The 20,641-nt window shown below is 45.4% G+C and overlaps 3 protein-coding genes and 1 long non-coding RNA gene across 7 annotated transcripts; 2 read left to right on the top strand and 2 right to left on the bottom strand.

The window, feature by feature from the left end:
- Window positions 1–598: 598 nt before the first annotated feature.
- LOC26534059 (uncharacterized) lies at window positions 599–2,250 on the bottom strand. 4 transcript variants are annotated; one of them, XR_004470583.1, is made up of 4 exons: window positions 1,910–2,250; window positions 1,568–1,846; window positions 1,444–1,501; window positions 599–990 (listed from the first exon to the last, which is right to left on the bottom strand). It is a non-coding gene; the product is annotated as an uncharacterized lncRNA (long non-coding RNA). The 4 variants fall into 4 exon arrangements; XR_001451883.2 differs by lacking the exon at window positions 599–990 and having other exon boundaries at window positions 1,001–1,501; window positions 1,568–1,813; XR_001451881.2 differs by lacking the exon at window positions 599–990 and having other exon boundaries at window positions 1,001–1,501; window positions 1,910–2,248.
- A 653-nt stretch (window positions 2,251–2,903) lies between these two features.
- On the top strand, window positions 2,904–5,476 carry jigr1 (jing interacting gene regulatory 1). The gene is made up of 4 exons (XM_033384815.1): window positions 2,904–3,404; window positions 4,107–4,374; window positions 4,439–4,742; window positions 4,806–5,476. The coding sequence occupies exons 2-4, from the start codon at window positions 4,113–4,115 to the stop codon at window positions 5,263–5,265; spliced, it is 1,026 nt and encodes a 341-aa protein (XP_033240706.1). The 5' UTR covers window positions 2,904–3,404; window positions 4,107–4,112; the 3' UTR covers window positions 5,266–5,476.
- A 2,206-nt stretch (window positions 5,477–7,682) lies between these two features.
- Window positions 7,683–9,181, top strand: LOC6897705 (uncharacterized). The gene has a single exon (XM_002137795.4). The coding sequence runs from the start codon at window positions 7,887–7,889 to the stop codon at window positions 9,000–9,002; it is 1,116 nt and encodes a 371-aa protein (XP_002137831.3). The 5' UTR covers window positions 7,683–7,886; the 3' UTR covers window positions 9,003–9,181.
- A 52-nt stretch (window positions 9,182–9,233) lies between these two features.
- On the bottom strand, window positions 9,234–18,769 carry Tnks (tankyrase). The gene is made up of 7 exons (NM_001389366.1): window positions 18,493–18,769; window positions 13,468–14,250; window positions 11,503–13,410; window positions 11,286–11,443; window positions 10,926–11,218; window positions 10,702–10,858; window positions 9,234–10,637 (listed from the first exon to the last, which is right to left on the bottom strand). The coding sequence occupies exons 1-7, from the start codon at window positions 18,683–18,685 to the stop codon at window positions 10,560–10,562; spliced, it is 3,570 nt and encodes a 1,189-aa protein (NP_001376295.1). The 5' UTR covers window positions 18,686–18,769; the 3' UTR covers window positions 9,234–10,559.
- Between the last annotated feature and the right edge of the window lie 1,872 nt (window positions 18,770–20,641).

Raw genomic sequence — 20,641 nt, 5'->3', positions numbered from 1 at the left:
GTTAGCTGCCGTTTTTTTAATACCATCAAATGTGTAAACACTGGTTAAAAAAACCCCGCGTTGGCTGCCAAAAAAGATTTTTGCTTGAAAAGGTGCAAACACTGGCTCAAAATCCACAAAAACTCTGATTTTCCAGCATTTCTATCACATAATATTTGTACTTGTGTACGCACTGGTTGGAAGACAACCGTATTTACAGAATTAATTGATTGTGAACACACTGCCTAAGAAATAACACTATTTATAAAATTCATTGCTTGTGTACTCTGTCAAAGTCTCGAAAAACGCACAAAATCTGATTTTTCCCCCTCCAACTTTTTAAAGTTCTTTGAACCCGAAATTTCAATGCCATTTTGTTCTCCACTCAAAGAACAATTTCTCAAAAATATAATGCACGAAAAGCAGTGCCAACCGATCCGAATCGGTTATCGAAAAAGTAGTTGCAGAATACACTCTACCCCTAGCTCTCCCTCTCTCTATCACTTCGTAGACTCTGGCACGACTTTATTCCTTTGGGGTTTATTATGTCGGATCTGGAGAAGGCGATATCGAAGTGTGTTACTGCCTGGCCTGCCTTGTCAGCTGTTGGCTTAAGCTAATATTATTACATGATATTGTGCACCACACCACACAGCGCCACAGAGCGCACCACTCTGGTCTCTCTGCTCCACTTCAGACTTTAGATGCGATCCGATCCGCTCCACCCCTTTTTCAAGTCTCCATTCCATTCCTGGGCAGCTTTTTCAATGAATTATTAGTTATTTGAAATTTATGTGCCGTTCTTGTTTCTTTTTTTTTCTCTACACTCTTTATGGTTCTTTTCTTTTTATCGCTCGTCTATTTGCGTTTCCGCTTTCCGTTCGCTTGGGTTTCGTGTTGGGGTTCTCTGGGACGACGGCTGCTTATTCCTTTCATTTGCTCAATGAGAAGCCCCGTCCGAAAGTCTTGGAGCCACGGAGCCTCTCTTCATGTCGTTGGGGGCGTATTTGCCTAACGAAAATAAATAATAAATATGAATTTATTGCAGAGTTTGTTCGTTTTTCGGTGCCCAGTGTGTGTGTCATAGGGAACAGAACATTAAAACCTCCTCTAATGCCGTGGTAGCCCCCGCAGCGATCAAATAAACAAATACGATTCCCCCTTCAATATTATGATTATTTTCTGCGCGGCTTCTTTCGTTAAGATAAGGCCCGACTCCACACTTGAAGAATTTGAGAGCCCAGAAAAGGCACGAGAGGAGGAAGGAACTCTGGTCTGGGATTTTCACGAATTTCAGTGTAATTCAGCGAGAGATTTTTCTGCTGCTATGGCAATTCTTCCGCTCGGGGATCATCAGCTCAGTGCCGCCAGGGTTTTGTTTCTACGAATTTGTCACGCTTTGGATTTCAGATTGTGTTGATGTTGGCCAACTGTGTTAATGGATCCAGCAGCATACATACATACCCCAGATATGTACATATATATGTATGTATCTGTATGTATTGTAGTGCTTTCCCTTGTTCTGAAATGATTTCAGGCGTAAGTAAAAGGCATTTAACGCTTGATTTTGCCAAGAGTTTAATTTTACCTGCTTAGGCCGACTGATCCTATACGATCCCATCCCATCCGATCCGATCCGAACAGCGCCTCCAACTCCTGCCGCTGCTGCTGCTGCTGCTGCTCCTGGTCCTACTTCTGTCCAGAAGGATCCTTTTTGCGACTATTGTTGGGCATTTTTTGTTGTTGTTGCTTTGCTTTTGGTCTCCGCCCGCACAAAGGACACGACACAGAGACATGTGAGAGCCATCCATTCAAGTAGGGGCGGAAATTTAATCTGAAATGCAGTTTTTGTTGTTGCTGTTGTCTGCTATTGAAATATGAGATTTTTAGGGCTTTGCGACTGCTTTGTTTGTCGTCTACGTTTACCTACCTGTTGAAATGCTTTGGATTTTTTTTTTTTGGCGGGAATTTTATTTTAATACAGATTTTTCATGTACTGCTGAAACTTTATATTCCTCTGCTCTTTATATGCATATCCTGTAGGACAAGACTACAGTACTACTCGGAATACCATAGAGATTGCCCGTAGGACGGGAAGGTGTCAACGTTTTACATTTTGAACAAACATTGCACTTGTCCCGGCCTATGGGCGGCTTGTCATACACATCGATCGTACAAATAGCAACAAAAATTATTCATATAAATTAATAAATGGAAAAAAACTGTCTTTTTACTCAACAAAAATTTTCTTTGATTTCAGCTTTCACATGTGCTAAATTCAAACGAGTAAAACATGAAAATTGGGTGAGCTAACGTTATTTAAGTGTAGAAAATACATTTCGTTGACATTTAAAAATTCTCCACTGCGCGGGCACTCTTGAATCCAGGCTGCCACATCGTAAAAATATGACTGACATCTTTTCGAGTATTTTTCGGTATTTTTTGGTATATTTAAAAATTAAAAAATAGTCAATAACAATCAATATCGATAATTTTATAATCATCGATATAAAACCATTGGTATTAATTATTCATCAATAACACAATCAATATCGATAATTTGATAATCATCGATATAAAACCATTGGTATTAATTTTTAATCAATAACACAATCAATATCGATATTTTTATAATCATCGATATAAAATCGTTGGTATTTATTTTTAATCAATAACGCAATCAATATCGATAATTTTATAATCGTCGATATAAAACCAATGAATTAAATGATTAATGTGTTAACCAGTGCTAAAATCAACGAAAGCCTTAAATAAAATAATAAAAACCTCTATGGTAAAAACTATTATTTCTGAGCGTGGCAGTTTTTGTCAATCACGATCGAGCCAGTCAAGACACGGTGGCATCTCTGCCTAGAGATGCCTATCTGCTGGGTGATTGTGTGTGTGTGTGTATTTGTGAGTGTGTGTGGCTTGTCTCTCTCTCTCCGTTCATTTTCTCCATAAAATAAAAACAAAAATAAAAATAAACTTGAATGTCAAAATATTCTACATGAAACGAGCTGTGACGACGCTATCGATAGTACTATCGATGTTTGCAGCTGTACCTCCTCTTCATTCGTTATTCATAAAATATAAAAACAAATTCACTTAAAAAATATTCTCGCTGCGACTGGTTGTGTGTGAGTGAGTGGAAGGTAGCGTAAAGAGTGGCAGATGCAGAGAGAGAGGGAGAGAGCAAGAGCGTGAGACCGGACCAGAGCGTTGGTTTTTATTTTGTTTGCTTCCTTCCACGCCTCTGACCGCCGCCACAGCCATTCCTTAATTAATTTATTTACGTTCGTATTGATTTTTTAAAGTAACAACAATTTGAATATATTATAGAGAGAGAAAGAGCGCGCGCTTACACACACACACACATAGCGTACATAAAAATAAATATATGGGAAAATCGTTCGAGGTTCGAGGTGAGTACAAATCTATAAAAATAAATTAAGAAGAAATATAATTAAAACGTAAACAGTGCGAAGAATGTTCGGCCGAAAATTATGTGTGGCTCATTAAGTATTTATTTTAATTATAGTTTTTTTTTTGTTTAGTTTACTTTGTGTTTTATATTTTTCCGTAATTTGTTGATTTAAAGTTTGCCTTTTTTATACAAAAAAAATTCCACTTAATGCGGCTGGCTTTGCAGTTGCAAAGCAAAGTCGCCGTCGCCGCCAGCAGCATTTCCGTTGAATTTTTCTTGTTGTTTTTTTTTTGTGTTTGATATTTTTTACGGTATTCATTCGCTGGCTGTGTTTTTATTGCTGTTGCTGCGGCTGCGGTCTCTGCTGCTAGTGCTGCTACTGCGCTGTTTATTATACTGCCACTGCGCTGCTGCCGTTTTACTTTTTCTTTTTATTTTACTGTTTGCATTATAATATAAAAGCCAAAGTTTGGAAAACTAATGAAATTATAGTTAACTTTTAATATAGGGATAAAGCTTGATCTTCCCTTCTTGGAATTTGTACTTTCTTTATTCCTATTCCTTCTCCTATTTGTTGTTTTTTTTCATTAATAAAGTAGTTGGAGCAGATCCAGTTTTAATTGTACTGCGGGCACTTTTAGTTCTAAAATTACAAAAAAAAATTAAGAATTAATTGAAAATATTAAATTATAATTTATAGAAAATAATGTATATGGATCAAATGAACATCAAAATGGAAGAACTTTCGCAGGTGCCAATGGATCACGTCTTGAAGCTTCCAGCTTTGGCGCCAAAGGGTCGCGGACGGCCTCGCGCCTCGTATGCCCAGACGGGGGAATTCGATGTTGGCCTAATCCGTGAGTTTCGCTCTCGGCCTGTCCTGTACGACCGCTCGTCCAAACGCTACAAGGACAAACCGTACGTGGCCCAACAATGGCTGCAAATCTCGCACAAGCTCGGCTACGATGGTGAGGAGGAGGACTCCAGTGATCGCTGCGAACAAAGACTAATATCGGTTTGTAATTCCCCTAGTTTCCGTTCTGAAGGAGCGTATGCTGAACTTGCGGAACCGCTACAACATTGAGAAGCGTCGCATCGAGAGTGGTGGCCTGAGCGCGCAGTACTCGCAATGGCCTCAGTTCGAGAGCCTTCACTTCCTGGCCAATCACATCCGTAGCCGACGCAGCTTTAAGAACACGTCCAAGGCAGGCGATGAGGCCTACGAGGCGGAGGGGGGCATGAGCGACAGTAATGGGCAGGTTATGAGCATCAAGGATGAGATGGATGAGGATGAGTTTGACCACGAGCAAACGATGCCAGTGACCACAGTGCTGACGTGAGTGCCAAAATCCGATTCGAGCCCGAGAGCTCAGTGATCACCCAGTCTGCCTTCTTTTAGCATTCCGATCACCTCATCGGATGATGGCAGCTATCCGACAAAGAGCTACCGTGGCAACAATGCCACCAATGGCAGGAGCTACAGCTTACCGAGCCGCCAGCAGGAGCTTGTCATCAGTAAAGTCACCGCAGCCGCCAAACGTCAAGCTCCCGAAGAGAAGGAAGTCGAGCAAGTGGAGGAGGAGCCAACAGCCAAGCGGAGAGCAGATGAGTCGAGAACCTACCCCCCGACAGTGCCTACACCCCCTGAATTATCAGCATCCACAACTTCCAATGCGTATGCGAAGTTCCATGGCTTCGGCGAGTTCATGGCCCACTCCCTCTCCGAATTGCCGCTACCTACTGCCTTGCTTTTGGTACAGAAGTTCACCCGCGAGCTGGTTCAAAGCACGATCGGTAGTCAGAAGGTGATTCCCACGGAAGAGGCTGTTCATTGCAGTGAATCAGAAGTCGAAGACTAGAATTAGTATTATTTTTGTTTTTAAATACGGGTTGTAGCTAATCAGATACCCTTCGAAGAAATGTGCATAAGTGGGTTTCTACAAGAGCGAATCCCTATTTAACATAATACTTCCAAGACACTCACTTGGTGGAGCCGAACTATACTTGTAATGTGCAAATATGTTACGCTATTGATAAATATATATAAAATATATAGACTTTTATAAACGACGACAGTTGGTCCTAGGAGCAGGAATTCTGTCACTGATGGTAAAGGTGGGTTGTTCGATCGACGAGAATTCGACTGTGGATAACTATGTTTGTTCGATCTTCGAAATCAAAGACATGGAACAATTTATATTCCGACAAGCAAATTCGCCTTATCTCTAAAGATGACTTAAGGAAAGTTGACTTCATTCAAGAGACGCAAAAGAGCGCTTGACAACGGTTTGAAAAAATGCGCGTACTATCAATAGAACCATCGATACCACATTGTCCAGCACTGAGACCCCGCGTCAATCTACAGTTGTTGCAAATAAAATCATCTATTTTTTTAAATTTATATTTGGAAGTATTGGCAAAAAAGGGTTTGGACTCAGGACTCCCGCAGCTGACGGGAAGAAAGTTAATGTTCCCAAAAATGAATCATCCTAAAATTTAGAAAAATATTTCAGGCAAAGTCCTGAAGCGCAGCTTGTGAACCGAAATTTGTATATGTATTATTTCCTTGTAAATATATGTATTCTTTAATTTATGTTGTATAAACTCTTCCACTTGTAGGCTTTTCTAAAGAAAGATGTGGGCCAGTTCTGCTCTTTTTTCAACCTAGAGGAGAACAAATTTTGGGTAAGAAATTGACTCTAGTACTCGACTGATACGAACCTGAGTAAGCTGCTGGTCCACCTAATGCACCTATGGTAAAGTTGCATAGCCAGGCATAAATGTAGGATGTGTGATTGATGTAATGCGCGGTGCAACGCCTCATCAACGCTGTTATTATCAGCGGACTTGTTATTAAAGGAATGTACAGACATGCGAGATGCAAACTAGAAGATGGCATTGGGCATGGGAATGCCATGGGAAGCTATCCCCGATTGAAGCATGAGCAGTGCAGTTCGGTGGACAACACTCCTCTATTTGGACACGCTGGGTGGTGGCCCCAAGGTGCTGTCTCCTCGCCTCTGCCGTTCCTTCTGCCATCGCCTCCAGCTGCTCGTCTCGTTTCCACGTCTTTTTATTAATGTGTCTATATTTCTTAATTAAATTACAGCCTCTCCCATAGGTGCTATGCGGTTATAATTACAGTGTTTATATGGCATTTGGACATTCTTCTTGGACCCCTGCTGTTGGTGCTGCTGCTGCCGGTGCCTCTTATTGATATTGCCCACTGAAAGTGCCACAAATGCGGAGAAAGACAGAGAGAGAAAGGAGTGGAGTGGAGTGGAGTGCAGTACAGTTGGAGCATTAAAACGTCACCTGATGTAGGCCGTGCCCAGTGCTTATTTGTCGTTGTTTGAAAATACAAATTGCACTAGTCCCGGCCTGCAGAGAGTGTCGCACACAACGAGCTTTTGCTTCAACGTTAACCCAAAATGTGGCTTGGTCATGGCAATGGAATGGTCTGTCTCTCTCTCTCGCATTTTGCGTGCTGCTGTTCGTCAAAGTCAAGACCGTCTTCGCATCTCATGTCTGTCTCTGGCCCTGTAATTATATAATTTAATCAAATTACTTGCATATGTTGCCGAAAAACAGACCAAAAAAGAGGCCGGAGTAAGACTTGAGAAATCGGCAAACGCGGGGCAACATAAGTGGCAACAACAAAAATAAAAATAAATGCGCTTCTCGGCGGCAGCTCCTTGGCCTCGAGTGGCGGCGGGCATGGCACCCAAAATGGTTTATAGCTGCACTTGGCCGGCATTTTTGACAGTGAAATGTGTCTGTGTGCGTGGCCAAAAGAAAGATATTTGCGTATTTTAGCATTCATCATCATTACTCTTCCGCTGCGGCTCCGGCTACGGCTGCGGCTGCGGCTTTGCGGTGGCTGTTGCATTTTGAAGCATTTTTAGGCGCAACTTAGCCTGACAGCCGGTTTGACAGTTGCAAATTACCGTCAACCGCAGCGCAGTTGATGGCCAAAAGCTGGCTGCTGCAACAGGAAGTTGCGGTCGGTAGAAACACGCGAGAATCGTCGTTTTATTAACTAAAATGTACTCCTTCTGCTAAAAGGAAGCGTAAATATTCAAATGAGACAGTCGGAAATTAGTCGATCAATTATTTTAATTATTTCTTCCACAATTTTCAAAGACCAGAATGCAAGTAAACAAAAAAATTCCCGTGGTTGATCCCATACCACGTAATCGCTCTCTATCTCTCTATGTGGATTGTATTTATAGTGATTTTAGTTGAATTTTAGTTCTTATTTTCTATCCTTTAATTGGCCGACAAAAATCCCCCAACTGAACCCTCTTCGAGGGTGTCGGCTAGGCAACAGACCTCCAGTTTTCTGTGTGCTGGACACACAGAAAGGGTCTGGCTAAGTCCATCCTGCCACGAATCTGTGTTAGCATCCACCGCATACAATGGTGCGGCATAGTGTAGTGCGGGGTGGGCATGGTTGGTGGTCCCCCAAAGCCAGGGTGTTATGCGACCCGTGCCCATTGGCTTGGTTTGCAGTCAGGGGGAAATAGCCGGACTGTATCCACGCGGAGCCTCAGCGATACCTGTCCGACTCGTTGAGTACTTCAGGACTTGCCGTGTTAGCGGGGGCTATGACACGGTGGACCTCTTCACCCCTACACTCGTGGGAATTTCTATGTCAAATCAAAATATAAAAACAAATATTATAATAAAGCAAGAAGTAGAAGATAAAGAAGAGGCGGCTCAGAAGATCAACCGAGCTGCACAACCTGGTGGTGTCGGCGATCCACTTACGAAGGGTCTAAAAAAAAAGGCACTCAAACGTTACAATCGTTACCTAAGGGAGGGAATGCTACCGAAAGAAGCGAGGATGCGGGCCATAAACCCCAATGGCTATCAAAAGGCCGCGTCTAAAAAGAAGACAACTGTGGCTCCTCCTGCTGTGAAAGGCGGCCTCAAGCGGAAAATTCCAAGCCAGGCGACCACTGTTGCCCCAAAACGAGCCAAAAAGGCACGAGAGGGTCGTGGACCCACTGATATGGCCATCCTGGCCACTAGATACCCGCTAAGACTCCTCACCAAAAATGAGGCGGCGATAGTGGAGAAAGAGTTGGTCGATGAGATGCTGAAAGGCAGCTCCCACAGCATTAACTTTGATGGCATCCACTTCAAGACTGGCCTGATCGTTGTGAAATGCCGCGACGACAGATCCAAGCAGTGGCTGGAGCTGACGGTCCCAAAGGTCTGTGGGATCGGCAAGGTGCAGCTCCGCACCTGCCCAATGGATGATCTTCCCAGCATGAAGATAGTCACGATAGAGATACCGGACGCCGCAGAACAGAAGGTGCAGGCTGCAGTCCGTCTGCTACGAAAGCAGAACAGCGACCTGGACTCCGACGCATGGATCCTGCTGAAGTGCAGCAACACCAAAGGAGGGGGAAGATCGATCACCCTTGGTCTGCAGCAACAGGCGCTCGAGCTGCTGCAGAAGAACGGCATGAAAATGAGCTACCGCTTTGGACAGCTACCATGTCGTCTAGAAGCGGATCATTCCGGCGATGGAGATGGCGGGGAGAACGCTATGTGGTATGTGGATATACCGAAAATAAGCGATAATTAAGATAAAGATTACAAGTCCACGTTACGCTATACTTTTCTATAAAATAAAGAGGAAGATACTCCATTAAAAATACACTTTTTTTATGATGTATATGTATTTTGTATATTTAAATTTAATTGGAGTTTTAATCTTGTTTAAATTAACTAAGCTTAAACACTTAAATAAACGCTCGAGCGCAATTTAATTGTAATTTTACTGTAATGTAATGCAATCACCGTCAAGAGGGAGGGGTTTAGGGTTTAGGGCTTTATTCATCGTTTTATCGTTACGTTTTTGCTTTGTAATTCGAATTAAAATCACCATCGAAAACTGTGGCTCCAATTTTGATTATTCCAACCGATCGGCTCTCCTTATTTTATAATATTATAATAGAATATTTGAATAAACAACGAGAAGAGACGAGAGAGACGACACACAGTACAGTAGACGACGACATCTATGGGCTACAGCTAGTAATTGTAATAAAAGTCTAAAGAGCAGTAGAGTTAGGAGTAGGCCAACAAAGACAAAGAGATCATTAACCACAACGTCAACGGCGGACCACCGTCACAACTCGTACGTAATGTTGTTCATATGGTCGCGCGTCTTGCGCGGCTTGAACGGTGCCGCAAAATGCTCGTAGGCATTCTCCGCATTGTACGACGAGCAGCGCCTCAGGCGATGGTGCTGCAAGGAACTGCTATACGGAGCATTCCCGTTCCCTGCACCACCACCGCCAGCCCCAAAGCAACGCATGGCCGCGCACAGTAGGCTGCACCAGCGCCAGGACGAGGAGAACGTATAGAAGTGATGGCCACCACCGCCGTTGCCGTTGCCATTCCCCTTGGACAGCAAATGCTGGCGACTGTGATGCAAGTACTGATTGTAGTTGGAGCGAAAGCTGCTGCTGTCGCTGCTGTGGCCGCTGTCTCCGCTATTGCTGCTGTCGCTACGCCGCAGGCCCAAACGAAACAGATTCCCATTGTTGTGGGCGGCATTGGCGAAATCCTCATAATCCAAATGCGATTCGTACTCAAAGTCGCGATCAATGGAGACGGCGGGTGTGATGATCATAAATTGACTATATTTTGGGCTGCGCTGTGGCTGCTGCTGCTGTTGCTGTTGCCTCTGACGATTGCCACGCTGCTGGTTGGCCAACGAATTGAGCAGCGTCTGATTGGTGTCCACCGAGGAGTAACTGTTGCTGTTCGAGATGGGCGACATATCATTGTTATTGTTGTTGCTGTTGCTGCTGTTTGTATTGCTAGCATTATTATTGTTGCTAGTGTTGTGCGTAAAGACGCCAGCGGGCGCCGGCTGGGTGGTGGTCACTCCCATCGAGGAGTGTTGCTGCTTCTGCTGTTGGGGCTGGTAGTGCTGGTATTGCAATTGAAGGGTCTGCTTGGCATGCCTGGGCCGTCTCTTGGCAACTGGAGCTGAGGTCTGCTGTTGTTGTGGTTGTGGTGGTGCAGGAGGTGGTGGTGCTGCTGCCACTGGTGGCATTGGCAGCTGTGGTGGCTGCTGTTGCTGCAATGCTGGTGACGTTGTTGTAGGCGTGGAGCCAACAGAGGGCATCCATCATCTTGTTTCCTCCGTCCCACTATTGCTGTCATCGGGCTTGACGATTTGGTAGGTTATCAAGTACTCTGGATAAGACTACGGGAAAAGAAGTAAATTAAAGCATGGTTTCCATTTAATTTGAGTCTGCACTATTCCTTACCTGTTCACCCCGATAGACCACATATTCGGCGTAATGCAGGCCCCCTGCTGAGGGACGTCCCACCACCGAATGATGGCCTGGTGGGGCATGAGCCATCTTCATGGCACTATATTGCAAAAAGGACTTTCCCAAAGCCACGCGACACAGCAGCAGTTGTCTGGAAAGCGTATAGATTTTTTTTTATAGATAAAAGAAAGAACGTTTAAAGAGATCTAAACACCCACCTGGGACACACATAGCAGGACTTGTCCTTGTGCGAGGGACAACCAATGCCACCGCCAATGCCATACACATACTGATTACTCTTCGAGCTATGCTCTGCAAAATAAATGCCCGCACCAAACATACCACCAATATACGCATGACGCTCATCAAAGCCCCGCTGGACAATTGCATTGATGAAGGGGCTGCCGTGGAAGAGCATGCGCTCGTTGGACTGCACAAAGTTCTCCTCGGCAATCTCATGTCGTCGATGGGCATAGCGCTCCCACAGCTTGCGATTCTGGACCTTTTGCACCTGAAACAAATGGGGAAGAAAAAGAGTTGAGAAATACGCACCGAAAATCGTTTGAAGACAGACATACCCTTATAATGTTGTAGCGCGTAAAGTAGCCGCCCGACTGGCCATTGTCCCGATGCTCGCGTATTGTGGCTTGCATCTCCTCCTCGACGGCCACAAACTCCTTGTCGTCCGGCAGTAAATCCACCAGCAATGTGCACAGATTCACATTGTTTCCAATGCCTAAAAGGGATTACAAATGGAGTTAATCATACAAAGAGAGAGGAGATTGTGATCCTTACCTGTGGTGGCTCTTAGCTGGGCAATCCCCTTGAGTATCTTATGCCGGAATCCATAGGCGGACACCCCCACCTGCTTGAGATCATCGTGTCCCATCTCCGCCAGTATGTCTAGCGTGATTTGTTCGCGTTCAAACAGCTCGATCAAATGATTCAACTGCTGGCTGCTCAAGAAACCCGAGACATTCGTAATCGACTCTGCGTCTGGTATTAGATCCTCCGTGGCGGAGGACTCAGCGCCATTGGCTTCGGCGCCCTGGGCGGGGCTGATGCGCGTACAACTGGCCAGCGGCAGGGGCACAGGCACACTGAGGGTCATTGAGGCACCTGTTGGCAGCAAAACAGTCTCTGTCGTTGGCGAGAGCATACCCGAGGAGGAGGCGCCTGTGGATGCCACAGCAGCTGGTGAAGCAGCCGCAGCCGCAGCAGCACATCCTCCTGCCTCCGGCGAGGGGGAACACCCAGCCAGAGATAGCGTGGAAGCGCTGAGTCCCTGCTGACTAAGCGACGTAGCCATGGCATCCTGCAGCAGACACTTGACATCCTCGGCGGTGGCCAGCTCTATGGGGGTTTGTCCCTCCTGGTTCTTCATATAGGCATCGGCGCCATGGGCCAGCAGCAGGGAGCACAGCTGCGTTCGTCCCTTCTGGGCGGCCTCGTGCAACGGCGTAAAGCCCCACTTGTCGGTGGCATTCACCACTGTCTTGTGCTTGATCAGCAAGGCAGCAATGTCCAGATGTCCGTAGGAGCTGGCATTGTGCAGGGGTATCAGTCCCCCCTTGTCCTGGGCATTCACATCGGCCCCATTCTCCAGCAGATACTCGGCGCACTCGAAATTATTGTAGCCAGCGGCGAGATGCAGTGGCGTCGAGTTTCTGCCCTGGGCATCGCGACAGTTGATCGTCTCGGCTGTGACCAGTCGCTGGACACGCGCCAGATTTCCCTTTTTGGCGGCATCCAGCAGAGCGGATGGGCCGCGCAGCAGTTCGGCCACGTCGTGATCGGATTCCTTCACAAGATCCGCGGGGGTGGCGCCGTCACGGTTCTTTTTCATGGGATCTGCGCCGTGCTTTAGCAGCAGCTTGCAAATGTCGTACTTCCCTTTGGCGGCGGCCTCGTGGAGCGGCGTAAACTTCCACAGATCGGAGACATTCACATTCGCCCCGTGCTTGACCAGCAGCTCGGTGACTTCGTAATGGCCATAGGAGCAGGCATTGTGGAGGGGCACCAGCCCGCCCTTATCCGCGGCATACACCTCGGCCCCGTGTTCCAGCAGAAACTGTACGACAGGCACGCGGTTGAAGCCAGCAGCAAAGTGCAGAGGAGTCGAATGCCTGCCGTCTAGATCACGGCAATTGACAGTGTGTGGATTATTCAGGACAATCCGGCGCACAGTATCCAGATCCCCGGCCTTTGCAGCGTCCAGCAGATGCGTCTCGCTGTCCGGTGGATTCTGGAGCAGCTTCAGCACGCTGTCCGAGGCCAGCTGGGCGGCAGTGAGTCCCTCCAGCGAAACAATGTTCGTGTCCACCGCATAGGACAAGAGCAGTCGGACAGCCTGCTCGTCCCGGGCACATCGATGCAGCGGCGTCTGACCGAGACTGTCCAGTGCGTTCACCTTGGCCCCCTGCTTGAGCAGCGTTTCCATGGCATCGTAGTGCAGCAGCTCCGAGGCCATATGCAGTGGCGTGAGGAAGGCCTTGTTCTTCTCGTTGAGCAGGGCTCCCTTGCGCGCCAGCAGCTCCATTAGCTGCTTTCGCTTTCCATCCAGGCAGACCACGGCCAGATGGAGCGGCGTATCACCCGTATACGGATGCACAAAGTTGACGATTTCGGCGCAAACGAGCTTTTTGGCACGCGACACATCGCATTTGCGGCAGGCATCCAACAGACAGTGGCCCTTGTATTCAACTGAAAGGACGATCAGGATTAGAATAAGGGGATATCTTTTATCCGAGTAATACTCACAGGCAATCCTTTCACGCAGCTCTCGCGTTGGTGCCGCATCCATGGCCGACTTGCTGTGGCAGTTGAGTAGCGTGGGATCAGCGCCGCGGCTCAGCAGGAGGCTGCACACCTCCACACGGCTCTTGGAGGCTGCCTCATGCAGCGGCGTGAAGGCCCACAGATCATTGGCATTCACATTGGCCCCCGCCTGGATGAGCAGCTTGGTCACATCGAAGTGCCCGTAGGAGCAGGCATTGTGCAGCGGCACCAGTCCACCCTTGTCCTTCGCATGCACATCGGCGCCGTTGGCCAGGAGGATTTCCACAATTCCAATGCGATTGTAGCCCGCCGCCAGATGCAGGGGCGTCGAGCGGCGTCCATCGCTGGCATGACAGTTGACATTCAGCGGCGTGAGCAGCGCCAGCAATCGGTCCTCGGCACCCGATCGGGCAGCCTCGAGGAGCTCGTCCTTGCGATACTCTCCGGTTAGGACCGGCCGCGTGGCATCGTCCGCCAGCTCCAGGGGCGTCTTCTGCTCCGAATTGCGTATCGTGTGATTCGCTCCGTGCTGCAGCAGGGCCAGGCACACGTCCACCTTCCCCTTGCTGGCCGCCTCATGCAGCGGCGTGTAGTTCCAGTTGTCGGTGGTGTTCGGACTGGCGCCCGCCTTCAGCAGCAGACGCACCACCTCCGCGTGGCCAAAGGAGCAGCAATTGTGCAGCGGATGCAGGCCGCCCTCGTCACAGGCCTGGATGGAGGCGCCGCTGTTCAGCAGAAACTCAACGACCTCGCGGCGTCCATAGCCTAAGGCGGAAGACACGGGAACAGGAAATGAAATAATAATTAAATGAGTGTCTTTTTTTTCTCTTTTACTTTCTTTGTTTGGGGGTCGGGCAAGCCCTAAAAGTGAGGGTAGAGAAGGGGTTTAGCTTGGATGCCCGCGTTCTTTTGGCCTTGTCTGTGCGGTCTATGAAATCTTATAGTCAAATTAGAGGCAGGAAAACCAATTTTATCGCAGAAAAGGGGTTTAAGAATTAATTGACACTTGAAGGTTAATTTGGAAATTGTACACTCAATACAAATAATATTGGGCATTTCCGTGGTCTGACCCTAGCGCTCTCTCCAACACTTTTCCATTCATTGCAATGTGCGCCCCCTGGCGGAGTGAGCGAGATATTACCGGATGGCCGGATGGTAATTCGTTGATACCCGTATGTACATAATGTGTATCTTCCATTGACATCTTCCATCCTACGTACATATCAACATATATATTCCATTATCTTGCGCGTGTGGTTGGTTGGGGCTATGCGGTTAATCTTTGATCTCTGAGTCATCTTAAATTTTAGTTCCGCCATTCCGTCATACAGATATGTATTACGCTCTTTGGCAAAAGTTTTAATGAACAGCAAACAGCAAACAGAGAACCGAAACCAATTACAAATCTCTGCCCAAACAAAAGCCTTCCCCACTCCTCAAAGCCAGAGCCACCCACCCACCGAAAAAAAAAGAGTACGATAGTTTGCGAAACATTTCTGCCGTTCACTTTTTTAGTTACGAAAGTTTTGCATTAAAAATTAATAGAATGGAAAACTTCAACTGTTGCACTGTTGAATGGCTCTTGCTTTGTGCATTAAAAAGCATGAGAGATCCTTGAGGCGTACCACAGCTCTAGATACGAGTATCATTTGCAAGTGCTCAAACCCGAAGGTTAATTTGTTTTAATTTTTTGAGGGGCTAACAATAAAATACTTTATAACGACGAACCAAGATACGATGCGGGGAAGGTCGGTCTCAGCTGGTTTACGGACTTTATTATCATTCCGCAAAAACGGAAAGTTTCATGTTTACTTTACTTACTTTGATGGCATTAAGGTTACCGAGAGAATACCCTTCTTGGGATAGAATGAAATGGAAATTTCCAAAACAGAATTATGTTTCTGGAGTACAATGCTCTGTTTAAATGGTTATACAGATAGAGGAATTCCATGTATTCTTTGCACTAAACAAAACAGATGTGTAAACAACAACTGTTATATGATATGACACATGATACCTGAACTTATGGGACATACTTAATATCACCCCCCTTAATATCATACAAATTTATGAGGCAGAATTTGTATATTTTTATATAAAAGGCTACGGCAAAAGACTATGGACCATGGACTAAGGATACATAAGCAATTAGCTATTAGCTTAGGAGAAGATTAGAATCGTAGCACCTATATTACCAGATTTCTGCATTGCTATCCCTTGACGCTGTAGGGCGTGAGAGTATATCCAAGCAAAGACAGAACCTTCTACTTGATAAGAGGTACCAAGAAAACACAGAATTATCAAGAGTAGTCCTTGCTCTTGCAAGCAGTGGAAAATGCACAACCTATTTAATTCCTACTTCCCTAGGATTTTGCATCCAAAGTTTCCGTTCGCTTATGTGAAAATTTGTACACCCAGTCTACACCCTTCGCATCATTGGAAGAGTGAGGAATCACCATTTCTACTAGAGGAACAGGGGTATTATTTTGTAGGAGCTGAACATGGGAGCAGTCCGTCACGCACACGACATGATTTTAGTTTTCGCCTGCTCGGGGTTTAGCTTCTAGTGCGCTCTGTCGCTCGGGCCCGAAAACGATCACCGTCTGCGACCACGCCCAGCATGTATTTTGTTTTTGCATCCTCGGGCCACCTCTTTTCCACTATTCGCCTGTGCGTCTGGCTGGCGTTGCTTGTCGAAAAGCAATCTCGAAGCAATGGGAGACAACAGTAGGACAAGCTTCTCACAGGTGGAATCAAGGCCGTGCCAACCTCTGCTTTAATAAGTAGAATTTTAAGTAAGTGTCATATATGTAGTTATACATATACATACGCACACACCTTCTTCTTCACACACACAAGCAAAAGCTAGGCGCAAATAAAAGATAGCGGTGCACTGCCAAAACGCTGATAAAAAAAAATAACGGGATTGCTTCTGTTGATTGAAGAAAAAAGCAAAACAAAAGCTGTATAAATTGTCACGACGATTACCAGGGAAGTACGAAGAACGTCGCCTCTCGAGCAACAGGTATGTACGATATATTGATAAGTTTCGATCAAACATTTTGCCAGTAATATTTGAAGAAAAGGTGAACACAAGACAAAACTTAGGAGTACTTAGTAGTATGCACAACAAAAGAGCAAAGCAACACCAGGCCAGAGACCACTTGAAGATCTCACTTTTGTGCACAGAACGTGACAAATGGTAGACGGGCGAAAAAAGAGGCAGACGGAAAAGTAATAATAAGTAGAGGGAAACCAGTTTAGAAAGAAAGACCCCCCGACGAATGAATCATGGGTAGACCACGAGATAATAAAGCGAGCGACGAATGGTGAAAAATAAATGTGTGGTATATGTATTGTACGAGTATGTATGGTTAAGTAAAAAGTATAAAAAAGAAGTCACCAAAAGCCAAATTGATATGCAAGGGGCGTCGGTCGTTGTCAAGTGAAAGGGTTAAGTAAAAATATAAAACGGGGGCTCTCTTTCAAATGATGATTTCTATTTCCATTTCTTTTGGATGCTGCTGCTGCGTGGACAGACAGTCAGGCAGTCAGACAGATAGACAATAAGACTGCAATGTATTATATGAAAACGCTAACTAGGCCAAAGTCACAACAAAAGACGCAAAAATATTGGGCCACAAAGACGTCAGCAGGATGGCGCATGCAGCGCGAGCGCCAGCGCGAGCAGCAGCCACAACAAGTCGTCCTGCCCCTAACTTACCTCATGCCACCCCCAAAGCCCCCCAAAGCCCCACAGCCTGTCCCTGTCACTGTCACCCCACCATCAGCGTGCAGCCTGTATATACGTATGTATGCAATATTTTTAAACCTTTGCAGAGGGTATGGCTATTTTTAACCATTGTTTGTTACGTGCAACAGAAGGACGAACCTCTGAGGATATTCCAGAAGGATGGGAAGGGATGGGATTAACCGAATGAATGAAAAACAATCTGTCTAACAAACGCCATTCAGTTGCAGGCCATAATGACACATAAACTTGAGAATAATTCGAAGGAAATTACGCGAAAGAAAGTCATTTCCATGTGGAAATTATGTTAAACTTTCATTAAAATTACCAGAAAATCATCGAAACTTCGATAAACATGTCCCTGCAGAGCACTAAACAACTGATGCGATGGGCGGATTAAGATTATTAAGATTATTTGAATACAGTATGCTTAAGTTTACTAAATTGCTATGCCAACAACTTGCCTATAACTTTTACCTGTACATTTCCAGATCGAGACACGTCTAAAACGTAAATTAAAAAACCCTCGGGGGAAGAACTTTATTTTGTGTAAGCCAATACGTCCTTATATGTACTTAGTGACGGTTTTTACCTATATTCTTGTTTCAATGGTTAGTTAACCCTTATAAATTGTGTATTTTATTAACCACAAATGTATCCAAATCAGAGACTAAAGAACAGAGCTGCTGTACGAAAGTTTTGTAGGTTTATTGCACAATTTTTTACACGATTTCAGACTTTTACTGCCAGGGTATACAAATGTTCGTTACCCTGAAATGTTATCTGTTATGCATTGTTTTTTTTGTAAATAGAAAATGTTAAAATGCAACACGCACACTAACACATCCAGGGAGAGAGAGAGAGAGAGAGGGGGGAACCAAGAGATAGAGAGAGAGTGTCGAGGCTATACGCGGTTCCGGAAACCAGCCCGAAAGAACAGAATGGGGAAAACTAGGTCAACTCTCGACGCCATTGGAACACCCGACGGACGACGACTGAGAGAGAACGACGACAATGACGCCCGCCCGTCCGTGCGTCTGTCCGTCACACCCAAAGCGCAAGTAGCTCAAGGCCACACACCAGCAGCAAATGCATGTGTGTGGGGCTGGGGGGTGGTGAGTGCGAGTCCTTCAACCTTCCCTCAAGGAGTGCAAATGAATGTTGTTTTTAGCATGGCACATAATTCGTATATGATTCATGTTGTTTGGTGGCTAGGGGGGGATAAGTCTCTGTCTTTAGAAAATCCTTTGACTTACCAGCTGCAAAATGCAATGGCGTGGATTTGCGTCCCGCCGTGTCCCGGGCGTTTACGGTCTGTGGCGTTATCAGCTTCTTCACTTTGGCTATTTCCCCCGTCTTGCAGGCCTCGAAAAGCTCACGCAACGGATCGTTGGCCATGACCGTATCGAGATTAACATTTAGTATGGCGCGACTCCGACTGTTGGCCATTGTTGCTGCTTGCTGCGCTCTACTATCTTTTCCACCAGTGAACTTCTTATTTGTTTACACGCACATACACTGGCACACTGGCACACTGTCACCACACACACACACACACCGCACCCCACCAACACCAACAATGAGGGGATGGGAACAACAAATTTCGTTAGCTTTTTGTGTGTTTCTTCTCCTCCCGCAGAAAGACAGACAGCTGCTGCTCGGCTGCAACTACTTCACTACTACTTCCACCTGAACGCGTCGACGCTGCTGGGCTCCATGGTGACGAGATCACTTGGCACTGAGTGGGGGAAAAACAGGAGCAACAATTCGCCAGGCTGCCACGCACCCACCTCCTCTTGCTTTTGTTTAATATTTAATGCACAAATGCAACCAAAATCAATAGAAATGCGTGTCTGATTGCTGTTTATGGTCGCGCGGGGGTGCTGCAGTTGCCGTTTGGGCCAGATTTTTTGGCTGTGTTGTTGGCTGGGAGCCTCTAAATGCACTGCTTGCTAGCACGGGCGACGATTTTTAATTTCTAATTAATTTACTCTACTCCGCAATCGCGACCATTGCAGTGCTGCCAGATTTTGAGCGTCCGTCGGCACCGCACTGTGTTCACTGTGCTTGTGTGTGCTGTGTCACAGTTTAAAAACATACCAAAAATATACTGACAAATTATTTGTATTCATAATTCTATCATATTCCTCGACTTTTGTGTTCGGTTGGATATTACTAGTTAGCTAGAACCCTCAGGTCTGAAAACATAATTTTATCTTACTATTAAATGTATTTTCTACACGACTGGTTCAAATTGTGTTTTCATCTTTATTGCATTTCTTATAAAATATGGTTTTAGAAAAACCGGTCAACAACAATTTGTTACCATACATGGTAACTACACATTAACTACTCATTTGCTACATATTAACTACATTTTATGTAATTACCAAAAGCGACACCTGGAAAAATATTTTGCCCGTTTTTTTTTTTATATAAACCCCATGGAAGCGCCAGAGTGAAAAACCTCCGTTATCCACTTTTTGACATGCCTTTTTTTCGACATTTTTGAAAAAATTGAGATTTTGATGGCAAACGATCAGGAATTCGATGCTGATCAAGAATTAGTATTCGATGCTCTAAGCGGTTGGACTCATCGCGTCTTAAAATATATTGGTAAATACTAGAAAATTCTATGAAAGGTATAAAATTGGCAAGGTGTGTGATGGCAAGACAATCAGAAAATACGGTGAAATATACGGTCTGACCCTCAAAAATATACCAAAATAAACCGTATCATTTTAAAAATACACCGTTAATATACTGACGAATTGGTTGTTGATGTTATATGGCCGAAATATTTAAAACAAATAAGTTTATATGGATATATTATATGTTTTGTATATCAAATACATATTAAAACTAACTTATCAGTACTACTTTGAATACTAGTCCCTGGGCTCTGTTAAATGGACCAACATGGCAAGTACCCTGATGAATAGTATGATGGCAGGAAACGGATGCGACAGAATGTCCGGAAAGCTCGTGTTAATATTCCTGAATACGTGCGGCATATTCACCCTTAGCGACTGTCCGAACGTCTCCAGCTTTTTAAAATGGCCCAGCCTGAATGGTATACCATCCAATGTCCACCTCCTGAATAGGAACGTACATACATTTCCCGGTGGGTACATCTATTTAATGGTTGGGAAATGCAGTTCCTATTATCACCATAAGTCGATCCAAATAGAGGGAAAAAGAGCGCCTTTACCGATTTGAAGAGAGCAAGAAGAGCCAATGACCGTTTCGAAAAGATCAGTATTTCCGATAAGTTTCTATATCGATAGCTGAGGTGATCCGTCCTGGTATATATCGAGTAAAAGAGTATCAGGGTGACCATTTACGGTATATTCAACCAGGCTACGCTTTTCACATTCACAAAAGTCTTCCGATTTACTTTTAAAT

This window comes from Drosophila pseudoobscura, chromosome 2 (assembly GCF_009870125.1).
Source record: "Drosophila pseudoobscura strain MV-25-SWS-2005 chromosome 2, UCI_Dpse_MV25, whole genome shotgun sequence".
NCBI lineage: Eukaryota > Metazoa > Arthropoda > Insecta > Diptera > Drosophilidae > Drosophila > Drosophila pseudoobscura.
The sequence above is the reverse complement of the archived record's forward strand: the minus strand, read 5'-3'. Positions and strand labels throughout refer to the sequence as shown.